Source organism: Vanellus vanellus (genome assembly GCF_965231255.1).
Source record: "Vanellus vanellus genome assembly, chromosome: 5".
Classification (NCBI taxonomy): domain Eukaryota; kingdom Metazoa; phylum Chordata; class Aves; order Charadriiformes; family Charadriidae; genus Vanellus; species Vanellus vanellus.
Window position 1 is genome coordinate 63771243 of NC_138910.1, and position 26777 is coordinate 63798019.

General features: G+C 40.1%; 1 protein-coding gene across 7 annotated transcripts in view; it reads left to right on the forward strand.

Annotated features, from left to right (window-relative positions):
- Nucleotides 1-1799: 1799 nt before the first annotated feature.
- Nucleotides 1800-26777, forward strand: part of ZNF644 (zinc finger protein 644) — a gene marked incomplete at its 5' end in the record, with an annotated part of 52235 nt that continues 27257 nt past the window's right edge. For 3 of the 7 annotated variants that reach the window (XM_082483688.1, XM_082483687.1, XM_082483692.1), the window contains 2 exons: nucleotides 1836-1852; nucleotides 24243-24298. Coding sequence is in view for 1 of the 7 variants with exons in the window: in XM_082483693.1 (XP_082339819.1) it covers nucleotides 1800-1852 (53 nt within the window). Of the gene's footprint in view, nucleotides 1853-2090; nucleotides 2150-24184; nucleotides 24299-26777 lie in introns of those variants that run through there. The other 4 variants (XM_082483690.1, XM_082483689.1, XM_082483693.1 and 1 more) reach the window with 4 other exon arrangements.

Sequence of the window (26777 nt, forward strand, 5' to 3'; positions counted from 1 at the left end):
CAATATTAAATATGAGAATTTCTTCATATGTCCTAGATATGACAGGTCTGTTTACACATCTCTCTGTAGTGCTTTTTTTTTAACGGTGTGACATCGTTGACACATGTTCAGTTTGTGTCTACTCTGATCCCCAACCCCTTTTCCTGAAGACCCAGTGTTTATTTATCTGTTTCCAGTCTTGTAACTGTGCAATTGTTATTTTCCTACTTAAATGTTGAAGATGGCACTTGTATTTATTCAATTGCATCCTATTTCTGCAACCAGTTTGTCAAGAACATTTTGAATTCTTTTCTTGTCCTGCACCATACTTCCAGCTCTGCCTGCTTGGCATTGTGGGCAAATCCAATAATGTAAGCTGTACTCTGTCATTCACATAATTAGACTTGGTACCAAACTCAGGACATACCCACCTCCAAGGAAATGTATTCTCTATATCCTGCTAGTTGTCACAGTGAAGCATTGCTGATGTAGTTTTGTACCACTGCAGAGTCATTTCATTATATGTCTTTTGCTTGCTTAATTAAGAGTTCTCTGAGATGGTGTCAAAAGCCTTACTTAAGTTATGCCATAACAAATCTACTATTACTCCCATCCAAGGCCCATTATACTATACAGCATGGGATGATTTTAGCTTGATATGATTTTTTTGACAAATCCATGTTGGCTGTAACTTATCACTTCATTAGCTACCATGTACTTAAAGATGTGTGATTATTTGCTTCAATACTTTTCTGGGAATAGAGGGTGGAATGATTGACAGTTCTTGGCTCTACCTATTCCCTCCTTTTGAATTATATGTGCTGTTTTTTTCCTTTTTCTCTCTCCTGAAATCTCAGTTGTCTTCGTGAGCTCTCAGTGACGACTACTCACACCTCGAACGTTGCTTTAATCAACTTCTCACTCTAGTGTGAAATCCTCTGGGCCTAGCAAATCCGAAGAAAAAAAATCTAATTTATCAAGGTGGTCTCTATGCATTTACTCTTCTCCCCTGAATCCCTGCCCTTTTGGATCGGGGTTTGCCACCAGAAGCACTAATCTGAAGAAAAAAATGGCACCGCGTGCTTCTGCTCTCTCGCTGTCACCTCATAGCTTCCCGCCCCCCCGAACGGACTGACAATCCCCGGGTCGTCTCCTCTCTCCTCTCGTCGCTTCTCTGCTCTCAGGTTTCCTCTTCCCCTCTCACATCGGCCGCCAGCCGCGGCTCGTCGCGGGAGCCTGCTTTTCTCCCTGGCACGGCGAGCGCCTTTGTACCGCTCCTCCAGCACTTGACCTAGTTTTCCACTTTCTGTGGGGAAAGGCACCGCCAAGCAACCGACGCTCCGGCTCCCCGCTCCCGAGCGCGCTGCGCGGCCTGGCGCAGGTGAGGGGAGGCCGCGCCGGGCGGGCGGGCTGGCGGCAGCCGCGCTGGCAGTCCGCCTTCGAAAGAAAGGCCTTTTGAGGAGATCGCCCTCCCGCCCGCGGGAGGCATTTCCTCCTCGCCCTCACAGCCCCGCCGGGAGGCACCCTCTGGGGGCCGGGGAGAAGGGGGGCCGCGCGGCGGTAACGGTCGCACACCTGCCACCCGCGGGAAAGGGGGCGCGAGCCCCCCCCCGGCCCAGCGACTGGCTACGGGTTGGGGGGGGGGGAGGGACGAGGGGGAGGAGGGCTAGGGAGCGCCGGCGCGGGAAGGCCGCACGCATGCGCGCTGCGCCCGCCGGGCCGCCCGTGGGGCTCTGCGCGTGTGTGAGCGCGTGTGTGTATGTGTGTGTGTGCAGCCGCGCGCGCAGTGGCGGGGGTCGGGAAGCTTGCGCGATGACGTCATGACGCCGCGCGCAGGACGTAACCCCGGTGTGACGCACACCCCGGCGAGCCCGTGAGTTTCCCGTTATGCCTTTTTTTTTTTTTCTTTTTTTAATGCCCTCCCTCCACCTCTCCCCCCTCCCCCCGCCGGCCGCCGGGAGGGGAGGCGGCGCGCGCCCCTCCGCTCCGCTCCGCGCGGCGCCGCGTGGGGCGGGGGCGGCGCGGGCTGGGGCGGGCGCGGCGAGCCGGCCGCCCTAGCGGCGGTTGGCGGGGAGGGCGGCTCTGCCTCCATCCTGCCGCATCGGGGAACATGGCGGCCGCCTCCGACCTGGTGCGGCACCGCGACTCGGCCGCAGCCGCCCGCGCCGCGGTAAGTGGCCGGGCCGAGGCGGCGGCGGCGGTGCGGCGGAGAGAGGGCGGACGGGCGGGCCAGGAGCTCCCCTCCCCGGCCCTCCTCGTCGCCTCCCTCCGTCGCCGCCGTCGCCTCTCGCCCCCTCCCCGAGCCGGTGAGCGGCCTTCCCGGTGCCCCGGCCGGGCCGGACACAAAGGGCTGTGCCGAAGAGGGTTTTGTTCGGTCACATGAAGCGGCACAGCCAGTGAGCGCGGAGCTGGGAGGGGGGAGCGGGGCCGCCGCCATTGCCAGGCGCGGAGGAGCTGGGCAGCCCGGTGCCGCCGCGGCGGGGCCTAGGGCGCGGGGAGAGCCGCCCGGGGCCGAGCCGCCAGCGGCGCGGGGCGGCGGGGAGCCAGGTAATGCCCCGCGTGGCACCGCGGGGGCGGCCGGAGCAGGAGGGTGCCGTCGGTCGGGGTGGCCGGGGTCACCCTGGGGGGCTCCGGCGGGCGTCGGTCCACTCCCGACGTGCCAAGGCGGCGCGGCGGGTGCTGCTGGGCGGACCTGCGCTCTGCTTCTCGCTCGCCTCCCCGGTGCGGGTCGCCACACATGCTGCCCACCCGGGCTCACGGTCAGTCCGGGAAAGGCTGCCTGCTGCTGTCCTGGGGCAGGGGTAACGTGCGATCCCCCCCCTCCCTTTCATTCTCTTCCTTCTTGGCATGAAGCAGGGCGGCTCTGAAATGCACGGTGTTGTTACAAAGGGCTGGCAAGTTCCTGGCCTGCCGTGGGACTGGCCGGTGTGCCCTGCGTACCGGGGGCAGTGCCGCTGTCTGCAGTGCGCGGGGCTCCCGCACCCGAGGTGGTTGATTACAGCGAAGGAAAAGTTATCAGTTCAGGTATCAAAGTCGTGTGTTCGGGCTCACAGCTGCTTCAGGGTCTGGCGGTTTCTCTGACAAAGTTTGTGTTACATCAGGTTGCAGTGATGGGCATCATCTTGACCAGCGTGGTTTGTCTGAAATCTGGAAAGTTTTCTTTCTTCTTGTGGCTTATATGTTACCTTTAGTCTATTGGAAATACTTCTGTTGGGGTAGTGTGGGCTGTAAACTGACAAGTCACAGTGGTAATGAAAAACAAGCACGGTATATCAAAATAGGTTTCCATCAGTGTTGTACAACTCCGGCCCTTTAAGCAAGAGCTCATTCGCAGTGATATTATAATTCCTGCCTTACCCTTCTAGCACATAATTTAATTATGAAGATTGTGTCATGGAACTTAGCTTTCAGACGCATGTGGGGAATGAATATGCACCAGATTTTAGAGTAAGAAGCCATTTCATGTTGTATAGATTAATGAATTAACACACGGGACAAACACTCTTAAGAGGCTGATAAGCATCTCTGGAATTCCACCACAGAATTATACCTTTTACTGAGAAGTTTGTGCAATACGTTACTTTTTTGTACAAGTTGTAAAATATTTTTTTCATTCAAATTATAAAACAAATCTCTAAAGAGAAGATTCTTCACAGTTGAGACTAAAGTACTTTAGAGTTTTGATAACTTAATGTGATTTTCTGCATACAATTCTTCACTACCTGACTTGTGCAAGACAGGTGACTTGAAGGCAGAATAAATGGACTGCTTAACCAATGCAAAATAGATCTGAAGAAGCTTTTAGTGGGTCACTTAGATACAGAGAAAATGCAGCAATTTTCTTATTCGAGAGGAGTTTAAGTAGAATGCATGGAGGAGCAATGCAGTGTGACAATCCTATTACACTGACTTATAATCAAAGCTGAAGTTCCAGACCTGTCTTAATGTAACTGCAGAGGGATGTGGTGCAGAGTTACACAAGTAGTACAGTGAGAATTGAAATTAATAAACTTCAAAATAGTCTTAAAATAGTTTCTTCTGATGTCTAGCATTCATTCAAATTAAATTTTTTAATTTAATAAAATTTTCTGAAGGAACAGGAGTTTTGCGGAGAAAAAAAACATTGTTAATGTCACCAAAGAAACTTTTCTTTTTATAGACATTTTTTTTTTTCTTTTGCCTAATCTGTATGGTATGGTTTATATTTAAAAAAATCCTTGGCAAATATAATTGTAACAAAGTCAGAGCAAAGGTGTATACTATTATAACTTTTATTTTAAGTTTCCTGAAATTGAGCATCTAGTTTATATAGAGTAGCACTAGGAGGAATATGCCTAGGAAAATGTGTATGAAAGTTCTTGAGTGAATGCTAAAAGAGAATACTACTGTCTTGAAATCTCAACAGGTGACCTGGCTAGTAGGAGGAAAAGGCACTGCACTCAGAGCATCCTTGTGAGGTTATTTAGTACAGCAACAATTGATTGAAACAGGAGCATCAGCAATTGAATAAACAGGATGTTAAACAATAGTGGCAAAGCATTCCACTTTAAAATAACAGTGTAGGCTGAATTTCAATATGGACACTGAATTCAAGGGTTGTCAGTGGAATTTCTTGTGGAATAGTTTGTGTTTATACTTATTAGCAGAATCTACTATCATGTATACTTTTTTTTTATTCAGGCCTTTTGAAGTCAGTTCTGGAGAAAAGAGAACTGAAAAGGGAATAAAACACGTGCTCATACACAGTTATTAATTTCAAACATTTTCAGACTTTTTACCAGCTTGCAAAAGGTCTGAGAACTTAAAACTGGAAAAAATACAAGTTGTGTCACTTGCTGTGCAGTTTCACCTGAGGTTGGTTTGAATTAAAGGTCTTTAAACAGTTGCTGACTGGCTGCCTTTGTTTGTCTAGTTGATAACTCATTTTCCTTGTGTTTTTACATTTTCAAACAACTTTTTGTCTTCAACAAAGTTCAAGTGGTGTGCAGCTGTTAGAGGACTGCCTTAAGATACTTATTTTATTCCCTCTATTATTTTAATACCAAATGCACTACTCTAATGTTACAGTTATTTTAAGCCAAATTGAGTTCCCTCTGTGCTCTGGATTGTGACTATACTGTAATATGTATTCAGAGATTGGGAGGGAAATAATTTAATAAAATTAGGTTATGTCTGAACAGTGTTGCATTCACTTAAATTGACTTTGAGACTGGTTTATGTTGGTGTAGCCTCCAAAGCCTGATTCCTTCAGATGAAACTAGTGTCTGCCTAGCTTCAGAGTGTAAAGAAATCCCTGGTGAAATAAACCAAAACAAGTCTATCTTCTCTAAAAATATGTTCATTTATTTTCTTGAGCACTCTAAAGGTAAGCTGATTTTTGATAATTAACATTTTTCCTTGCTGCTTTTTTTTTTTTTCCCAGTGTAGATGCAAACTTCATACAGCTACTGGAAAAAGAGCTTCAGTTACCCAAGGAAATTGTGAACGTTGGTCATTCTGACTGATATGCATAAAGATATTACTGGGTTGTCTGGGTTAAAGAATTTAATGTAGTTTGTAGTATCATGAGAAAATATCCTTTTCATGCTTTTCAGGCACATACACTTTTGTGCCTGTGTGCATTGTGTCCCTGAAATCAAAACTTGTGTCTGTTAATAGGAACCGTTCACACAAGCAGTGATGGTAGAAAAGCCAGGCCCGTGTTGCTCACAGAACTGTAGAAAGGCTTCTTTTTGGTAGGAAAGGGTGTGGAATGGTCATTCTGACTTCCCCGGTTATGTAAAAATGGACACAAACAGAATGCATCTTTACAGCACAGGAATGCTGTAATGCTGTGAGATTTAATTTGATGCTCACGTCACAGCTGCCTGTCAAGAAAGACCATGTAATGAGTTCGCCTAAACTTCTAATGTGTGGGGTTTTTTGGGTGTTTTTGTTTTGTTTTTTAAAAAAAAATTGAAAAGGGCATGATAGTCATGGGATCAGTCATGTAACCTAGTCAGCAATGCAGTGTCATGTAATGAGTATTTCATCTTGGTACAAAGTCTACCCAGAATTCTGTGGTATTTACTCATTGCTTCATTGAGGGAGAGGAAGTTTGTTTTTTCTTAAATTTAAAAGTAAGGAAATCAAATAATCCAAATAAAAATTAGTATGCAGTTGTGCTGCATTTCTGTCACTGTTCAACTGTGCTCAGCAGCTGTTACGTTGATAAAATGTTGCAGCAACACCCTTATGTTGCCAATGAGGTTAAAGAGGGGGAAGACAGCGGCATAACAGTGAGTATGCATTTTTTGGTCTCGGTTATGCTAAATATTAACTGACTTAATATTTCTGAGCAAACTTGGTAATGCAGAGAACTCTCACTCCAGTAGAGGTAATTGTGATACCCTTGGTATGGGAATTGCCAGTTTCAGATGAGACTAAATCCAGCTACTGGAAATTTTAAGTCTCTAGGATTGCTACTGAGTGCTTAATCTTACATATAATCGACTAGTTGAAGGATGGTGGGGTATTTAGTAATTCAGTGTTTCTTGAAACTTAATCCAGAGGATGTGAAGTTTGTGCTCAAATCAGAATAAAGGTCAGATTGCTGGGCTTTGGAATATTTCAGGCCTATTGTTAGTGTGTAGTAACTATTTTCAGTATGTTTAACATTGCAAGTTAGATACCATACACCATAAAAGCTTTGGTGTTTTGGAGACTTTTTGGAGTACAGTCTTATTCTTTTCTGAGTGAAAATAAAAAAGGTAGAAGTTGCAGTCTTGAGATACATTTGCAATCAGATTTTTTTTTACAAAGGAACATTATTTTGTGAGTATTTGAATGATTATATTTTTTGCTTGCTTTAAAAGAGTAGTTGATAATGTTACAAACTTCACAAAGCAGCTGGAGCTGGGGAAAGGATGCATCTTGGGAAACAAGATGGAAGGAATTACAGGTGCCTTATTGATTTGTCCAATTGTAGCTGAAGACAGGGATTGAGATCATTGTAACTTTCCTGTTTTCTGGGCCAACTCTTAGCACTCCCTTGTGAAAATACTTTCCGCAACAAAGTGATAAAACACAAGCAAAACAAGGTGCAAAGTGTAGGTCTTGTATAACTTGCCTTTATGTACAGGCTGTTACCTGATGTGTCCTTCTTTAGGTTGAGTGAACGAGATGAAGAATTCCTTAACAAATGTAATCATCATAATGTTGAAAAGTAGTAATGAATCACCCCTGCCTGCCTCTTCACAGAATGATAATTTGGTGCATTGATAGCATGTGTGGTGTTTTATCCTACCTACCTTCCCAGTGTGGCTCTTTCATGGAGACAGGGATGAGTTTTCCACCCAAGATTTCTTTCCAGAAAAGGCGTACAGCAGGGTGTCAGGGGACTGCTTTTGGAAAACTGTTACTTAGGTCTGCTTCTAAAGCATGGCAGCTCTGAAACTGCTCCTTGCTGCTGCTGGTAGGAAGTGGTGGGTATCTGCTTCTTGTCTGGCTGCAGCCAGTGGGGTGATGGGTGGTGGTTATGGTTTGGGGTTTTTTGGTTTGATTTGGTTTTTTGTTTTGTTTTGCTGCTCTTCATAGAGTGTTCTGGTTGGTAGGTTGCTCTTTTTTTTTTTTTTTTTAAACTCCAGTTTTGTCTTAAGTGGCTGTCCTCTGAATATATCTGCTGTTTGCTCCTGATTCCACTTGCCTCTCCTAGGAGTGCGGTCTGTTTGATATAATTCTTGAGTACTTTTTGAAAAAGACCTTAATGTTTCTAATGTTGTTGCTAATATATTTCTTCAAGTGTAGGCACATACAACAGTTTTGTGGCTGTATAGTTTCAGAAACTCTCTAATTAATTTTCCAAATTTATCTTTTTCAGTCAGAAGAGGTAGGAACTTTGTAGAATTTATGTCCTAAAATTATGCTCCTGACCACCAAAGCAGTGAATGTAGGTTACTGAAGTGTTTATTGTATTTATGATTTATTTTGTTTGCAAAGAAACTGTGTATTTTTATGCATATTCTTAGACCCTTCACCAAAGACACTAGATTCTGTGTTCCCCTGTGATAGTTGGTGGGGAGTAGGGAGAAGGAGTGTTTTTTCCGAAAGCTGCTTTTTTTTTTTTTATTGTTACTGTAAGCTGGCTTGGTATTAGAAACTATATTTTCAACAGAAGACAGCCTTTGCTTGAAAAGTTCCAATATAAATAACTTTGTTTCTTTACACAGAAATGCTGCTTTTTGTTGTTCTAATACTGTAGTTGTTATGAGTGTATCTTCTGTGAGAAAGTCTTGATTGTATGTGCTATCACAGGGGGTGGGAAGTGACAGTTTTGCAGCTGGCTTCTCTCAGCTTGCTCCCACAGTGAAGTGGGTACTCTGTCCTCTTCTGCTTCCTTTTTTTTTACGTATATATTGACAACAGTGAAATCACTTAATCTTTTATGTTCTTCAGCAGCACTTAAAAACTGAGAACCTGTGGCATGTAATAAAAATAAATGCATTGTATACAAATTATAATGAATGTTAGAACTCTGAAGTTACTTTAAAAGCAGTTTTTCATCTTCTGCGAAGTTGAGAACAAAATACCAGGTAGTACACCTTACTCAGGTACTTATTAACAAAACAAAACAAAAATATGTTGTGGTAGTTTTCTTCCGGGGAAGAAGGGGGAAGGTAAGTTGGGTGTATGTGTGATGGTGAATTAACCTAGATAAGCTGGGATGAAAAAATTTGAGGCTTTGGAGCAATTACAGAATGGGAGGGAGTAGAGCTTGCATGTCTAGTATGCAAACTGAACTGAAATGCTGATGAAACTGAGGTATAAACCAAAGGAGACTGTAGATACTGTTTGTTGTATATTCTTTCTACCTCTTTGCTTTGGGGAAACCTCTGAAGGTTTGTTTCGTCTGACTTGTTTTCTTGGAAGTGCTTTGGGATAGTGATTTTCTTTTTCTTTGTCCTTATGAAGCCTTGAATGTATTGGACAATAGTGACACCTGTTGTGACGAGAAGTGGCAGACTTGCTGATTAGCTGCTTTAGCACAGATTCTCACAGACCTTTCCTTTTGTTAGTGTTTTGAAGTAAGGTAGGTATATCACTAGTATTCAGTGCCGTGTTCCTGTAAATGACAAGCCCCTCTTCCCAGACTTTCTAGGTGGTGAGACTTAACTGGCTAAGTTCACTGTGATTCTCACTGCTATCCATGAGGCAGAAAGTGCTGGTTGTTGAGAGAGGTCCAGTTTCTTTCCTGGCATGTGTGAGGGCCGAAGAGAAAGAGGAACAGTCTGTTCAGAAAAAAGTTGTTCCCCAGGTCTACGTCTCTAGTGCAATTGTAAGGCTGCTATTGCTTTTCCCAATTTTACCAGCAGTAATGTGTGTTAACAGGTATAATGTAGTTCTGCACAAGAGAGTACCAAAAATAGAAATGATACTTAAGAGAAACCATTCAGGTTCCTATATAACTGAAGTGTCACACTATTTCTAAAAATACTATGCAGGTACTCTGATAATTCATTTTTAGAAACGTCTTTTAGACACTAAAAGCAACTTGGGAATTTGCATTCCATTTTTTAGTCCAGTGAAGTTCTAGCAGAGGTGAGCAGAGAAGGTGATGTGCAAGAGGTAGTCTAGCAAGGATTTTTGTCAAAAACAACCAAAAATTGCAATGTTATAGTGGGAGGGGTTTTGTGTGTGTGTGCAGTTTGTGTGTTCCTTTGCCTGTCTGTCCAGACAAATCTTTTTTTATAAAGATTTATATAGACAAACAATTTAAATCATCTTTATCTTCTTTATTGTTTTCCAGTGTTGGAACAAGATAGAGTTCGAAATTAAGACTATATTTAGGGTAATGTATTGGCATTTAGTAAAATTGTGAAGACATCCAGGTTCTGGTCCTGAAGCATGCTGATGCATACTGTTTTCAAAGGATATAAACATAAAGGAGGGAGGATTAATTAGTGATCTCTTGTGTTGTGGTTTCCATGATCTTCGTAAAACAAATTCATCTTCCAACTTAGTAATACTAATACTAGCACCCAGGGTGATTTTGTTCATAGTAATCTCTCTGTAACTTCACTTTCATTCTGCCAAATGTTTTTACCTTAACTTTTCATTCATTTTTTTTCAGTCATCTTCTGAATGCCATTTTCAGCAGGAGAAAGTGCAGTGATTTTTACATTCTTGAGGTTGTCCCTTTTCTTAATGTTTTCTGTCACTGTAGATTCATTAGCATTTCTTCCTGACCTTTCATTCAGAAATGAAAACCAAAGCTGCATGATGTTAATCAACAGTTTATTTGAAGGAATACAAAAATATTACTGTTACTTTTTGTTACCAATATTATTCTATTCAGAATTCACACTGTGTTTTTAATAGGACAACCCTATTAGTGTAAAAAAAACCAATTAAAAAAAAAAACAAACAAACAAACCAGAAAATAACAAAAAAAAAAACACCCTAACCCCCCCTCACCTTTTCTTTAGTCTTGCCTTCAGTACAAATCTGACTGTTTTATGACTACCTATACCTCATAAAAAATGAAAAGACACAAATATCACATTGTTTTCCTCTAAATATTGTAAATTCCCAGCAATTTTCTGATAGCCTTAAATATAGTAAATGAATAGCTTTGGTTAGGGTATTTTGAACTCTAATTTTGGAGAAGTTGACCTGTTCTGTGCCCTAACTTAATTTGTTTTCTGTTTTACTTGTTTTCTGAATTTTCTTTAGTTTTGTGAATCCGGGGATAAAGATGGAATATTTCTTAAATTAAATTTGTAGTTATACCTTATGTATCTCTGTACATTTAACAGCGTTCTGGAGAGTGGTTCATGGCCCTTATTTTCTCTGAAGCTTTTTAAAGTTGATTAAGTAGGAATTCAGTAAGTTCTGAGCATTTTTATCAGAATTGATCTAATTGCTTCTATATGTTGTCCATGAACTTAAAGAAAAGTTCCTATCTTTCCTTGAATCCATTTAAACCAGAAGATTTCACATTCATAAGTATTCTCTAAGCATTTAGTGTTGATTATATTTTCTTCAGTGTTCCAGCTGAAAACAAACATGAAATACTGGAACTAACCTTGAAAATCTAACTTGTATGTTTACAAAATTCCCAAGAATGAGCTAAGATAGTAGCTCTGGGGCCAGTCAGTGGGCAAATAGTCAACCTTATTTATGGCCTAAAAGTAAACACAGAACCTCTGTTGACATAGGTGACTAAGTTTTGGGGACATAGTATTAATTGTCTATATGAATTTATGAAGCCTTTGCAGGAGGTATTGTGGTGGTTGTTTTGTTTTAACTGTGGATGTCCAAGACAATGACAAAATTTCCTTTATCTTAGGTGCTCACTTTCATTTGTTATTAGTGCAAATAACATAAGCTGTTTACTTGCTAGAAGAAAATATTACTGTCTCAGGGTTACCTGCTTTTTAAGGTGCAAGGGAGGTGTGGGAAACATACATGTTTCTTTGCCTCAGTTAAAAAAACTGTCATTTGTGTCCATATGCCAGAATGGAGCCATATGGATGGCTTGTCCTAGCTGTGTGTATATTCGTTTTCTACTTTTGATTCTCTACGACCCTAGCCAATGTAGGTCCGGTTCTTTTGCACTACCCCTGTAATCCAATGTAAAGCATATGAAACTGGTTTAGCATATATGTCTTGTCTTTTCTGTTTCTTGGGCTACTTTTGAAAGTTTGGTTGGGAAATCTGTTTTGGTCTGCAAAACTGACAATTCAAGCGCATATATTTTTTAGCCCCAAGCAGATTAGGTGCCTGAGGACAGCCAATGGGCTGGATATGCACAGGTGAGAACAACCAATGTGGCATGCTTTTTGCTGTTGTCTTTTCTGAAAATCTTACAACTTTGAGGATGTACCAGGAGGATGCTTTCCTGTAGCCAGAACAGGGGTGTTCGGTGCTGTAATTGATCATAGGATGGACACGTCAGCACTTTTATCATGAGATCAGTATTTCATATGACTGGCAATTTATTTCACATGACCAAATGGTGGCAATGAAGTGGCCGAACACATGCAATGTAATGGGTTTTCCGTTTTGTGTTGTGGCAAGTATATTGTGATCCTTAAGTACATTTGTTAGAACCTGTGTGCCCTGCCTAAGTTTATTGGTTGTGCATCATTATAGCTAGCTGGTGGAAACTATGCCAGCAGGTATGTATTTGCAGGTGTGACAAGGCAGTAAAAAACAGTATACTTTACTACGTGTATGCAAATGAATGGAGGTAAGTCTTTGCATGAAACGCTGCACACTTACACCTGAAATCCCAGATATCTTATTACTAAAAAAAATACAAGTTGGGAAGACTGAGTTTGTCCATTGGCAGTCATGTGTTTGGAAGAATTAATTCAACTAATAAAAGAATCAAAGATAGAAAGGTTTTGTCTGATTGTTGGCTAAGCAAAAGGAAGCGAATGGTGGAACAAAGTCCACAAGCGTTCAAAGGGTTCAAGTTTGAAGAGAGAAGCCCTAACCTAGAAGCAAAGCCTGTCTAGGACTGCTGTACCTTCTTGCAATCTGATGTGGAGACTCCATGGAAGTTTATTAAACGGTGTGGAAAGTAGACCGCAAGGTACTGCATAACTTGGGTAGAGGGACCTTGGGAATGGTCTTGAGAATATCTGCTTCATAGCAAAATGCTTTTCCTAGAGTAATTTTTGAGCAGCTTTAGTAACTTTACAAAACACTTGGAAATTATACTGTAGGAAACAGTCTTGTATGGTGATGTATGATAATAGTATGTATGATAATAGTAAAACTTGTGGTTGCTGTTTGATTGAACACAGGGACCATGAATAGGAGCTTGCTAATGAGACATGAATGTTGTGTCAGAGCTGATCTGTGGTTGTGGTGCTGGTGATGTGTGGTTGGCACGATGGAGTGTTCAAAAGTGTAACTAGTGGTCTTGAACTGTCTTTCAAAGAGGTGTTTGGACACGTTTGCCCCAGTTTGCTTGCCAGGTGTGATATTAGAACCTGGGTTGTAAGATGTGGGCTGTTCCTATTTAAAAAAAAAAAAAAATCAAAATACCTAATGCAGCTATCTAGCATAAAGATGTAAAAATAAAACACGATTGGTTTGATTATGTTGCATTGCTACGGCTTATCTAAAGTAGGAAATATTTTTTTCCTATTTATGTAGGTGATGGACAATGTTGGAAGCTTAAAGTGCCTCCAAACCAAGAGCAAACACTGAGTAGCTTAGTGAGGAATGGATTTTTACTTACTTTAAAAAAACATTTTTGATAGCTATTAAGGTGATAGTGTTGACAGCATATTCTAACTTTACTCCTTCACCAAAACCAATCCTCTGTCATCAAAAAGCAGGCTCCTGCAAAATGAAGGAGAGGCTTAACATTACTGGTTACATATGTGTGACTCCCCAAAGTGATGTTTCATAGGTTATAAGTAATAGCATGTGTATGAACCCAATTAGAAAGCTTCACTTTTCACAATTGTAGCTTCACTTCAAATCTGATTAGCAGTAGTTGAATCCTATTGTATAAAATACATGTATATTTTGTTTGGACAAAACTATTGCAGGAAGAATGCCATTACTGGAATTTATATTTTTAGATTATTATTCTTTTATATGGCTATTTTCTTCATACTGGAGCATTCATTGCAGTAACAGCTTAGTCCTCTGATAAGCAATCAGGCTTTTGGGGAGTTAGCAGTGGTGTTTAAAGATGCTGATACTCCAGAGTGTCTACTCTGTCCTCTGCTGGAGGTTATAGTCATAGAGATATCAGAATAAAATCTCAGCCACACCAATCCAGAGTTCAGCGTAAACCTTTCTTCACTTCAAGCTTAAGCCCTTACATGTGAACTATTTATTACTAGTTTATAAGCAGAGGTCTACAAATACTTATGGAAATCTAAGCGTGAAATCTCTAGGAAATTTTTGTTAGTTTTTGCATTTCCACATGTGCTTCCTCTGAGGCTATGAGCAGGAGATTCTCTTGCCTGCCATGGTCTATGGGAAGTGTCAGAAACACTGTCTAGACAGACAACAGCAGGTATTATTAGAGCTCGTGATCCCAGCATAGCTACCTGTTGAACTGGAACAAACTTGTGAGAAACTGAATTTGTACTGAGGATACTTATGCACTAATACCAGTTCACTGTTTCCTCCCATCGCTGTTAAGAATGGTTATATGTGTCACTTTCTTGTTAGTGCCCTCCCACCATTGCTTTCTTCCAAACTGTCATGATACAAGAAAGGGAGATTTTTATTTTTTTTTTAAAGAAGTGAAAATAGTGTCATTTATCACTAATTTTGAGCTGTAGGATTTTAGGTTCAAGCTTTTTAAAAAGCTGCATTGCAGTCTTAAGAAAGCCAGGAAAGTGTTTCAGGTGTTGTCATTTTTAAGACTTGCAGAAATGTAGTGGAGGAGTTGGAAATGAATGTGTACACTATTTTGTCTTAAAACAGTTTTCTAAATACAGAAGATTCAGAGACATATCAGTCTACTAAGAATTGCTTTTGACTCCAGCACCTGCTGATTTCTTTTAATCTGTGATCTGAGAAGGTGTTCTCTGTGGCTGCTGTCACTGTAATGACCAAGGCTATAAGCCTGCTACAGGTAATCTTGTCTTGGGCTGTGTTCCTAGAGACTGCAGGTTAAAATAATGAATTGCATCACTGTTCTTCTCTTCCAGTGTCCTGCAAAATGTTAAGTCTCCTAAATGTAGGTTGTTGGTTTTTTGTTTTCTTTTCTTTTAAGAAATGGACTGCCATACTGTTCTGTTTTCATTAGTGTAAACTGAAATTGTGTCGAGTCCAGCATTAGAGTACTGTTAGGTAAGTACATTAGATTGAAGAAGACAGTCTAGAGGGAGATATCTGAAGTATGTAGCCAGAGGGAAAACTCCTGAGCAGTTTGCCGCCTTTGGGTTTAAACAGAGATTGCAGTAAGGACTGTTGGCTTTGGAGCAGTGTTAAAGCTGAAAAGAAAATGGCTACCAGAAATCATTGTTGCTACAGTAACAACATGGCTTGACTATTAATGTGCTGCTTTAACTACTATTAGAAATGTTGTGTGAGATACTGCTTTTAGGTAAAAGTGCCCTTAATGGGAACATTAAATCCATTAATAGATATCATCAGGCTTCTTGTTTTAGAATAGTAATGTGTTTATTGGAAAAACTAATTTCTAGTAAGTATTTTTAAAAATGTGATTACTGCTTTTTCTACCCCAAAAAATTGCTTAATGGTTTTACGTTGTATCAATGAACATAACGTCCTTATAAAACAACTTTCAGGGAGGAAAAACAAACAAACAAAAAACCAACAGTACAGAGTAATTATGTCTTTTGGTAATCTTTTTTTTTTAAAAAACCCTAATACTATTTCACAAAGTATGTGGTATCTGGTAACATAATTCTAGCTTTCAGAAATTAAGCCATTAATGTGGTTTTTTTTGTGCAGCAAAGCTTTTGTTTAAGATATTTTTATATTTTGAGTTCAAAATAAAAAAAAAAAAGGCCAACCTAAGTCCTGTTTGAAGATTTATAAATAAGGATCAGATTTTAGAGTGGAATCTACTCAGGGATCTGCATTGTATTTTATTTTATAAGGATGTAAGTGTATGTATTGTGGAGTAAACTTTTTGCAGGTATTTTTATTAACAGAGAAGAGTGCAGTTATGTTGAAGAATTTCAGAGGTGTGTAATGCAGTATGTCAGGAAAGCGATATATGAAGTGCAGTGAATGTGAGAAGGTTAATTGATGCATTTCCCTGTGTGTTGGGATTCCACAGGTGGCAGACTTGATGGCAGGTGTGGACTGAAATTAAACTGTGTCTGCTCTTTGTCAAAGTCCTGTATGTGTGATGTGTCCTATATTACCTATAGCAGATCCCATTTTTTTGTAGTGCTTTTGGTTTTGGGGAGATTTTTGTGACTGTCAGACTTCCTGACTGAGAAGGCACTGGATTCATTCAGTGGAGATGGAGCTGATAAACTATTCTCTGTTCAGGGGACATAAGAAAGGTTGTTCAGTGGTCACTGGTTAAAATACTTTGCTTAAAGTGTGCATCCAAAATATGCGGTTGCCTATGACTTGGAATGCAATTATCTGTACTTAAAGCAGGGTATTTCTCAAGTAGCAGACGTGCTTTATTTACTATGTATATATTATTTTTATTGTACAATCTTATTTCACACAAATTTGGTGGCCTTCTATGATGGTGTTACAGTGTTGGTGGATAAGGGAGGAGCAACTGACATCATCTACCTGGACTTGTGCAAAGCATTTGACACTGTCCTGCACAACGTCCTTGTTTCTAAATTATAAAGACGTGGATTTGATGGGTGGACCACTCAGTGGATAAGGAATTGGCTGGATGACTGCACTCAAAGAGTTGTGGTCAACGGCTTGATGTCTGAGTGGTGACCAGTGATGAGTGGCGTTCCTCAGGGGTTGGTGCTGGGACTGGTGCTGTTCAACATCTTTGTCGGCAACATGGACAGTGGGATTGAGTTGCACCCTCAGCAAGTTTACCGATGACACCAAGCTGAGTGGTGCAGTCACGCTGGAGGGAAGGGATGCCATCCAGAGGAATCTGGACAGGCTTGAGAGGTGGTCCTATGCAAACCTCGTGAAATTCTACAAGGCCAAGTGCAAGGTACTTCACTTGGTTCAGGGCAATCCCTAGCATAAATACAGGCTGGGTGGAGAATGGATTGGGAGCAGCCCTGAGGAGAAAAACCTGGGGCTGTTGGTTGATGACAAACTCGGCATGAGCTTTCAGTGTGCACTCGCAGCCCAGAAAGCCAGCCACATCCTGGGCTGCCTCAAAAGCAACGTGGCCAACAGGTTGAGGGAGGGGATTCTACCCCTCCACTCTGGTGGGACCCCACCTGGAGTACTGTGTCCAGCTCTGGGGCCCCCAAAATAAGAAGGGCATGGACCTGTTGGAGCAAGTCCAGAGGAGGGCCATGAAGATGATCAGAGGGCTGGAGGAACCTCTCCTATGAAGACAGACTGAGAGGGTTGGGGTTGTTCAGCCTGGGGAAGAGAAGGCCCTGGGGAGGCCTTATAGCAGCCTTCCAGTGCCTAAAGAGGGCCTGCAGGAAAGACGGGGAGGGATTCTTTATCAGGGAGTGTAGTGATAGGATGAGGAGTGTTTTAAACTGAAAGAGGGTAGATTTAGATGAGCTATTAGGAAGAAATTAATTATTCTAAGGGTGGTGAGACACTGGAAAGGTTCCCCAGAGAAGTTGTGGAGGATCCATCCTTGGAAGTATTCAAGGTCAGGCTGGACGGGGCTTTGAGCAACCTGGTCCAGTGGGAGACGTCCCTGCCCACGGCAGGGGGGTGGGAACTAGATGAACTTTAGGATCCCTTCCAACTCTAACGATTCTATGGTTCCTTCAGTATCTTGTACAAAACAGTCTTCTGACTGATTTCAATGGAATACTGCCTCATTTGCAGGCATATGTGCCAAATACATAAAACGCAACTTCAAAGTTGTTGAAACTCTATAAAGACAGTCATTTGGACAATAGAATGCTGCTGCTGCACTAATTTGATGTAGACAACCTTAACTTGAACTTTTCTATTCTTGTGCTTAGCTTTGCCTTCTTCATGGTTTTATTAAAATTCTGTGGGTTTTGTAGAAAGGAGAGGATGACAGTACAAATGTCTAACACCACTGGACAGTTTGGTATTTTAAAAATGAACCTTGAAATGTAACAGGATGTTTTCTTAAAATGAGCACATGGAAGCTGCTGCGTCAGATGCTTTCTTTTTTTTTTTATGTGGTAAGCAAGATCTCATGTAACTTTTCTGGAGCGTGCTCATGCAGTGCTTATAGTCAGAGGGTATGCCAGTGTATTTTGGGGTGCTATATGTAAAGCTTCTGTGATGATATGGTGAATGTATAGTAATTCAGACTGGAGGAGAGAGTGATTCCATAGCTGAAGGGTAGTGGCAGTTCTGGCACAGGTAATATATTGATGAGATTTTGCTGGCAGCATAATGAAAGGAGGAGTGTTCAATGTCAAGGACGATGCCAAGGTTATGTACAGTGCCATTAGTAGTTTAGAGTGGAATGGAGAGATGATGTCATTCTGTGCTTTAAGCTTTTCCTATTTGAGAGAAGCTGTTATACTTAAGGTATATAAATGCAGCAAATGAAGAGCTAGTTTATCTGGTCAAGATAAGGAGGCTGAAGAATGACTGAAAATACACAGGTGTTTATTATGCAAGTGGTATGTTGATCTGTAGCTTTAACTGGTAGAGAAATAATAAAGAAAGCAAGCAAATTATTTCTCTGCAGCTTATTGCTTAATGGTGATTCTCACTGTGAATAATGCCATTCAATTTAGTTGCATATTGATGGACTGTAAACTTATTAAATATCAATGATACTTAGAATGTTACAACTAATATTTGCCGAGGGGGAAACTGCATTGATAAGTAACCTTCAGAAACAATATATTAATATTTTCTCTTTAGGCCTTGAAGTTCTAAATATTTTCACAACTCCATCTTTAAACTGATGCTTCAGTTTAGAACTGTTATGATGCTTTCATTTGTATGTGGATTGTTACATATTTGCTTACTGGATAATGTATGCTCAAAGTAAACAGCTCTTAAATGATGTTGTTCTCCCCTTGCTTGTCTGTAGACATTTTTCCATCTTTGTTGTTTGCCTATTGTGTACATCTTTAATTGCTTACTTCTTTATCTGCTTAGTGCTGGAGAGGAAAAGTTATCTTTTTGACCAATATGTGTTTTATTAGTCCAAACCCCAGTTAGTGTAGGATATTTTTCCCTCTCATGGCTTTCCACTTTTTCCAATTTGCGTAATAGAGATTTTTGAAATAATGATTAAATCTGTTGTTTGACTTAATTGATGGTAAAGACACAAGTTCTTTTTTTCATTCAAGCTACTCTGATTACTTTTTTCCCCTACTGTGATACTCCTGTTAATGTTGCATTCATCTACTTGTAATCTTGTTTGGACTGAAATAGCTTCACAGTCTGAGGTATGATCAGTCGTATTAATTTCCTACGCTGTCACACTTTTCCTTGAAGTGCTTCACCATCCCATACGGGGTGTTGTCAAAAAGCAAAACTTTCTCTAAGTAGAAAAATGAGAGATTTCAACACTTCCACGTGAAAGCCCTACCACAGCTTTGGGAACTGTGCATGTGGCTTTTACTGTGATGAATAGACAAAGGAAGAACTGTAACTTCTTTGAACTATTTTTCAGATAGCTCACAAAATCTAGCAGGAGATTCAAAATGCAGGAGGCAGTCTTCTCTCTTGCAGTCCCTTGCTTGCTCGATCTCCTTCAGTCACTGCAGATTCTTTGAAGTCAGACTTCTGGATAATTCAGGCTTCAGTAGGGTACCTGCACTTAAATATTGCTTTGCATTAACTGTTTTAGGAAGAGTGATTGCTATTTTTCCTTTGCAAATTTAATTTTGGTAAATTTGATTGTGGCATGTATAATTCAGTTGGTTAAACTAAGGTTGGAATAGCATAGATTGAGAGGAATTTTACAAATTCTCAAAGGGAATTCTGTGATTTTTAGAAAACCTCATGTTTAAATTCAAGTGATTATTTAAATTAATCTACAGTGAATGTTCTAGATATTTGTGGGTGCTGAATGTAGATTGTTATTTTTATACTTTTTCATAGAAATCAAAGAGCATCAAAGCCCCTTGTGTAAACAGAAAGCAGGAAACTACATCTTTTACAAACAAAGTCATTGTTGACTACTTGTTGGGAAAATGGCAGTATAAGCTTGTATTTAAAAAGTTTTTCAGCTGTATTAACTGATTTACAATACTATGGTCAGCTACGTTTTAGCTTTTTCAGTACTCTTCTGAAATTATGTTATCCTTGGTAGTTGTGTGTACAGTTTTAGCTGGAACTTCTTCTGGGCTTCTTGTGAGAGCCTTTTCTTAGCGTAATCTCTGCTTTCTACTGGCTATTTTTTCCTTTATCGATTCTTAGGATTATTAGATTTCTGTAAGATTATGGACGGTTTCCAGAAGGAAATTTCTCCCCTCCACTCCCCAGCTTTTAAATTTAGCAGATTTTAATGCTGGGACAGCAGTATTCTGATAAATGTAAATGCCACTCTCAATCAATTAATCTTATTTTGTAAGTCCCAGAAAGTACCTGAAGCCAAGACTACAGTTTCAAACCTTTTGCTGTGGTTTTATGTTAAGGTAGTGAAATGGACTGTTTAGCCACAGCTTATACCAACAAAAGTCATTCCTATAGTGTAGATTATTCTAGCCTTTTTTTTTTTTCTTCTTCCTTCCTTCCCCCACAAGCATAATCAGCTATGGGGGCAAAAGCTAGTTTTGTATTACATTCTAATTCTATTTTTAAAAAAACACATCAACAAAAAAACAAACAAAAAAAAAACCCAAACCAACCAACCCACCAAAAAACTGCTCTATGTATTATGTTCCTGACTGCTGACTGCAGCTGTTCCAGGAGAAGGTGGTGGTTAAAGATGGTTAAGTGTCTTTTCTGAGATAGGTGTAGAAATGTCAGTTACCACAGATCTGTTAGGAAATAAGGGCTAAGTAGTAGATAAATAGGTCAAAACTCTTGTCAGGATTACCGCAAATTTTATTTACTCATTGTACAGTTTTGCATTCTACTGTTTCTCAAACTCTTTCCCCAGAGAGGGGCATGTTATAGGAGATACTATAGCAAACAGGGCCCTAATAACATAAATAGAAAGGGAATAAACATAAATTTTATCTTGTCATAAGATCCATCTCTAATGACAGGAGGAATAGTTAGGCAACTTTTGTGTAATAACTTACATTTGAACTCAGATCAATTGTCTTCATAAACCTTCTATTGTGAGTGGTTATGAGCTTGATTAAAGAGTCACGGATAAAATCTTTTGTGGTATCTTTATAGATGTAAAAGTAGTTATCCTGGTTGCTCTTTATGAACCTGACGTTTGAAGTAGCAATTGTAACTGTTGCTCACTTGGCAAAGCAGGATTATGGAAGCTTTCATAGTTGTTCTCTAGCTAGCCAGAAAGATTAAAAACTTCAACTAGTCTTGTGTGATTATCTGTAACAATTATTTTACAGTCTATATATACAGCCTTTTAAATTATTCCGCAAACAAATGCTTGTTGAGAATCTCTTTGTGTCTGTAGCTCAGATACACATGAGGGGTCGTACTTCTGTCCCTGAGCAGTACCCACAGATGGGACTTTGTCATTGCATACAGACTGGAGAACTTCTTGTGCTTACTTTGGCCTTTTTCATGTGTTGCATGAAAAGAAGTATCATCGTTATGCTGCTTTTGTTTTGTTGCTGGGCAGGGTGATCCTTGCGAGCACTGAACCCGCCTTGGTTCATGTTTACCGATTAATGACAAATGGTTACGCTTCTAAGCACTTTCAGTCCATTTGTGTTTCTTTAGTATCACTGAGGATACCCAGTAGCTATCGCCCATCTCCACCATTGCAGTTTTCTGCCACTTCCTGTTCTCTGCCCTTATCAGAACAGGCAGTTGCTTATCAGTGATCAGAAGCCTAACCATTTTACAGCAGTCCTTTTACCTGCTGTGGGCCCCTTTTCACTCTTTGAATGGTGACGCCTCAAGGTGAATGCTCTGTAACTACGTTTCTTACCTGCTTCTGAATGCCTTCTGATGCTGTCTTTGTTACCTGGTGAGGGAGAGTGGCTTTCATTCTCACTTCGTTTCCTGATAATGAGAATTAAGACAGGAAAATCGGAGCCACAGCATTTGTGATTTTGAAATCTTTGCCTTTCCCTAAGGAGTCTTGGAGAACTCTCTCTCTTGGATCTGCTGGTAAAGAATTTCAGGTGCTCAGTTATTCCAAATGTCAACACCCTTGAAATGAGGTGTTAGAGTTTGATTGTTTGTGCTGGAGTGAGACGAATCTTCCTTGACAGCAGAAAGACCTTTGAGAGGTGAGTGTTGGTTAAGTACTGTAGGTTGGGTGGCTTTAAACAGCGAGAATCTCAATGCTACCAGTAGTTCAGGCTAAAATCTGGTGTCTTGGTGCGGATTGCACTGCTTTCATCAAGATGTTTGCATGCCACTGCCTGTACTGTCTCCCACTGAGTGGAGCTTTGAACACCAGTGGGTTTGAAATCCCCAAAAGGGGGGTTAACTCTGCAGGGCCCATTGAAGTTCGTAACATAGGGCTGCAGTGGTCAGCCCTTTGGTCCTTCAGCAGTTTGCTTGCTGATTATCTCTGTGAAACTTCTGTCACCTTGCCATTGGCTGGACACTATCCAAATTATGATGGCCCAGCTTTTCTATTCCCTTCTTTTTCCCTCTGTGCCAGATGTAGATATAGAGTAACTCTGTATTTATCCCCAAAGTGTTCTGTGAACTCCCTGTGAACCAAAGAATACTTACATTCAAGAGTACTTGCATTTAAGTTTTCTCCAAAGAGCACATTCAATGAGTACGTGCCCTCCAGATAAGCAGTGTAGGGTAAGACTTCCCATGTTATATCAACAGAGTAAATTGATCGGTCTGAAGTAGTGTGTTTCCATGAAAAAGCTGTTGCAGTGAGGAACGGGTTGTATGACAACCTGCTGTATTACCAGTCATCTACAGTCATCTGGGCTTCGGTGCAAAGATTCTGTCTGCTCTTGAATCACAAACCATGAAATCTATGTTGAGAACAGTTATTGCTAATGTTGAGCTAATTGCAATGTTCAGAAGATGTGAAAATTGCTATAGTGTTGTTGTGAGGTCATTTTGCATGGGGGCGGTCATTGATGTAGTTCTTACTTGCAGTGAGAAGTGTTAGTCTGGGATTCACTCTGCCCAGCCAAAGTGCAGAGGTTTACTGCGATATCTGGTTTAATGCTAATCTTGTTTTTTGACAATGTAAAGCCTGCGTAGAGCTGCTTTCCCATTTTTTGAACGGTGTTTTGGTTCTTCATACCCACAGGGTGTATTTTGTGGGCATTTTTAACTGTAGCTTTACATTTACCTTCTGTAGCATATAGTAAGGCTCCACTGCGGTTTGAAAATAACACTTTTGCTTCTCTAGGTGCATGAATATTACTCTAAAACCTGACTAAAGAATTTTAATTTTTTCTGTAATACAACTTGAGAAATGAGCGTATCTTTTGAATAAAATTAAGGCATAAAGGCTACAATTTCATGTGATATTTAGAAAGTGATCCTGGGGCTAGGGAATGGAGCTTGGGGACTTCTCTTCTGTTGCTTTATATTGCCCAGCATGACTTTTTTGAACAGTCTGTCTTTCCTTACTCTCTTTGTAATTTAGGCAGGTGGCTTTGAGACAGTTACAGGCTGACTGGGGAACTCAGAATCAAAAAGCTGTGTGTGAACAAATTGAGAGAAGGAATCTTAGGCAGTGTGTGAGGATAGGTATCTCTTTCAGAGTTAATTCTGGTGATGGATACATTAGCTTAGTCTAGATATGAATAACCCCCTGTAAAGCTGTATGCTAGTTGTTGTGTCTTCATTAGAAATAGACCCAGTTCTGTAGAGATGCTGTACCCAAACCCATTCATGGTTTTCTGTAGCTTCAATGACTTTCAGAGGAAGAGAAAGATTTCCTTGTATAGTTAGTGTTGTTAAAGATCTGTGAGCAAAACTGAACTTAGAGCATTTAATCTGACATTAATCAGCTTTCATGAAGGCAAAATTAAATTATGATTTTAAAATGCGCCAGCTAGCCTTAAAATAATAAACACGACTTTGTCCTAGGAAAGGTGAGGAATTACCGAGGCCCAGGTTTAAAACCTTCCAGCACTTAATCTCAGATATGTTGATTGGTTTTGCTAAAAATATAATTTTTAAAAACTTTCATTTATAACCATTACCTTTCTGTGCTTCATTCCTGATTCAGGGAACTTAAGATAGCTGACTTTGAAGGCACTAGCAGAAAATGCAACAGAGTTTTTCTTGCCATACAACCTTCCCCCCCCACCCCCCCACCCCCCCCCAGTTTAATAGCATATGTAGGATATATTTCCCCCGCATAGTTTAATAGCATATGTGTATTTGATATGATTTCTTGGTGGGTTTTTTAATTAAAGTACTAGCATCTGTGTTGTTTGAAAATTACATATGTATTTGAAAGATGACCATGGAAATTTTGATATTTCTACCCTGAGACAAAACTGATAGAATACATTTGTAGCTGTGAATTTCTGATGTCTGGCTTTGCCTGTCTTGTCTGATAGTCTAGAACACAAGCAGAAAACAATGACAGCTATAGAGTAAGTTCTTCTTTTATTTTGCAGGTTTGTTTTAATGTGGGAGTGGATCTCACAGCTTAATGCAAATCAAACAATCAAAGGTGAGTAGAAGTTTTGTGGGTTTCGTTGGGTGTTTTTTTTTCCAAATTCCTTGGATCCATTAGTGTATTACTGTTTAACACTCAGAAAAAGTGGTCCGTGAAAATTGTATTGAAACTTGTATCTTGATTACTGTAATTTATGGACATAGACTTCTATGATACCAAAATAGGAACAATACACACACCCCTAATATTTTAAGACTATGATTATAATTATGCTTTTCTTCCATAAACAATTATAGTCAAAATGCTATCAAGGCATTCTGCTAGCTGTTGAAAGCCAAAATTATAAGTACTTCAAATGAATTTCATCCTTTGCGTATCATCCACCTGCTTTCAAAGTACTGGAAGTGTACTTTGCATTGCCAAATCAGTGTGTTAAACTTGCACTTATTCTATTAATAAATAACTGTGTGGGAAACTTGACCAGCTACTAGAATAGCATTTCAAATTTTTAGTCATGAAATTTTGTTGTGGGTTGGTTTTTTTTGTTTTTTTTTTTTTTTTTTTTTTTTTTTTTCCCCCCTTTCCTGTCCTCAGGAACCCTTTTGGGAGCTATTTGAAAGACAAAGTATATGAAGATTTACTGCTGGTACTCATGGGCTGTAGAACTTAAGTGTCCATTTGCAATTGCAAAATATCCATCTAGGAAAACTTTCCTGTAACATTGGCATTTCTCCTCCTCCCCTCACCGCCCCACCGCCATTATTTTGAGAAAAAGAATTTATCTAAGCCCAGATTTTGTTTCTTTTCATGTTACTTGACATTTTACTTCAGGAATACTTTTAACTATAAAATTAATCTCTTCTCCATGAAATTATATGAAATTATTGTGTACATAGGCTTCCATAACAAACAAAAGTTGGTTTCTCAAGTTTCCTGCTTGCGGTTTGACTAATATGCCATCTCGGAATACAACTGCTTGCGGTGACTTGATGTTTTGAAGAGGTGAGAGGGGATCCCAGTGCTCAGATGAGATTGTCTTTCATTTTTAATCTCTGATTAATATGTAGACTTAATGTAACTTTAAAAATGTAGTATGTGCACTTTAAAATAGACACGACCTGCTTTGTTTGAATCTTCTGCTCTGCTAAGACTTTTTTTAGACCTACTGCTGTCAACTTTAAAATACTGATTATAGCAGAACGCTTTGAGGAATTTAAAATAACTATTCTGTTCAGTGTTGTTCTTTTGTATAATGCATAACTGATTCAGGGCTTCAATTATAAATTCTTCCGAACTATGAACAATTAAAAGTATACAATACTATGAACAAGTAGAAGTGTAATATGCATATACTTGTGTGTAGAGGATGTTTGCTGCCTTAGCCTGACTTTGCAAGTTTCTAGAATGTGCTGCTTCGAGAATAGGAATAAATAGAACTGCAAAAGGAAACACTTTTCTTTATCTGAGGATGAGCATAAAACAAGAATCGTGGCTAGGGAGGGGACTTGAATTCACAGCAAGATTTAGATGGTTCCCTGTGCCTTCTAATGCTTCCAGTACTTAATGCTTACAGTTTATGTTCTGCCTCTTTTTAATTTATGTGTTATCTCATTACTGGCTTAAATACAGAAAGTTAGTTGAGAAGTCCAATATATAAATAACTGACTGTGTTCTTTAAGCATGAAATCTTCTGAATGAAACTCCAAAGACCTTTCATCTTAATGGTGGTTAGCTGTGTATAATAGAAAAAAGCTGTCCCTGAGGAGAAAGCCTGTACTCTTGCATACATAACAAGAGAACAGAAAAATGTGTAAAAGAATACATGGAAACAGTGCAATTAAGTTTGATCATTATTGCTTGGAGGAAATCTTGAGGTCTGACAGTTCTGTGAAAATGACAACTGAATAGTCAGTAAATCAATGAAAACATTAGACATTATTGGGGAACAAAACAAAAACCAGAACAAAACAAAAACCAGATCCGGTTATACAAATTTGTGGTGTACCATAGATGCATTGCATTGCAATGTGTATTGCTTCTTAAGTACTAGTCTAGTCCTGTGGCTGAAAAATGACATAGTGAACTGAATAAGGTTCAGAGAAAGGCAACAAGGATGACTGAAAGAGTTAATTGTAAAGAACAACCTGCATTTCCCAAATGCCTCTGTCTTTTGTCTCCACTCAGGAGTGTAGTGGCTGCAGCATCTTGTAGCCTTCTAAACAATGAACTTAACTCCCACAACTCAGTGCAGACTTGTCCTTTTGTGTAAGCTTATGTCATTTAAAGCAATAGCTGAAAATGTGAGTTAATGATTTGCTCAAAGTTTTTCTTGTACTCTTGACCAGATCGCATTTCCTAATGACTCTGATAGTGTGCTTTCCATGTAGGTTTTCTTTGAGTAAAGAATTTCGGGGTTTTGTTCTTCTAATTTCAGATCATTTGCTTTACTGATGCAAATATGAAAGGTATGATATCCTGCCTTTGGGAAAATAAAAAATGTCTATTGCCAGTTGAAAACACACAGGTGTAAGAT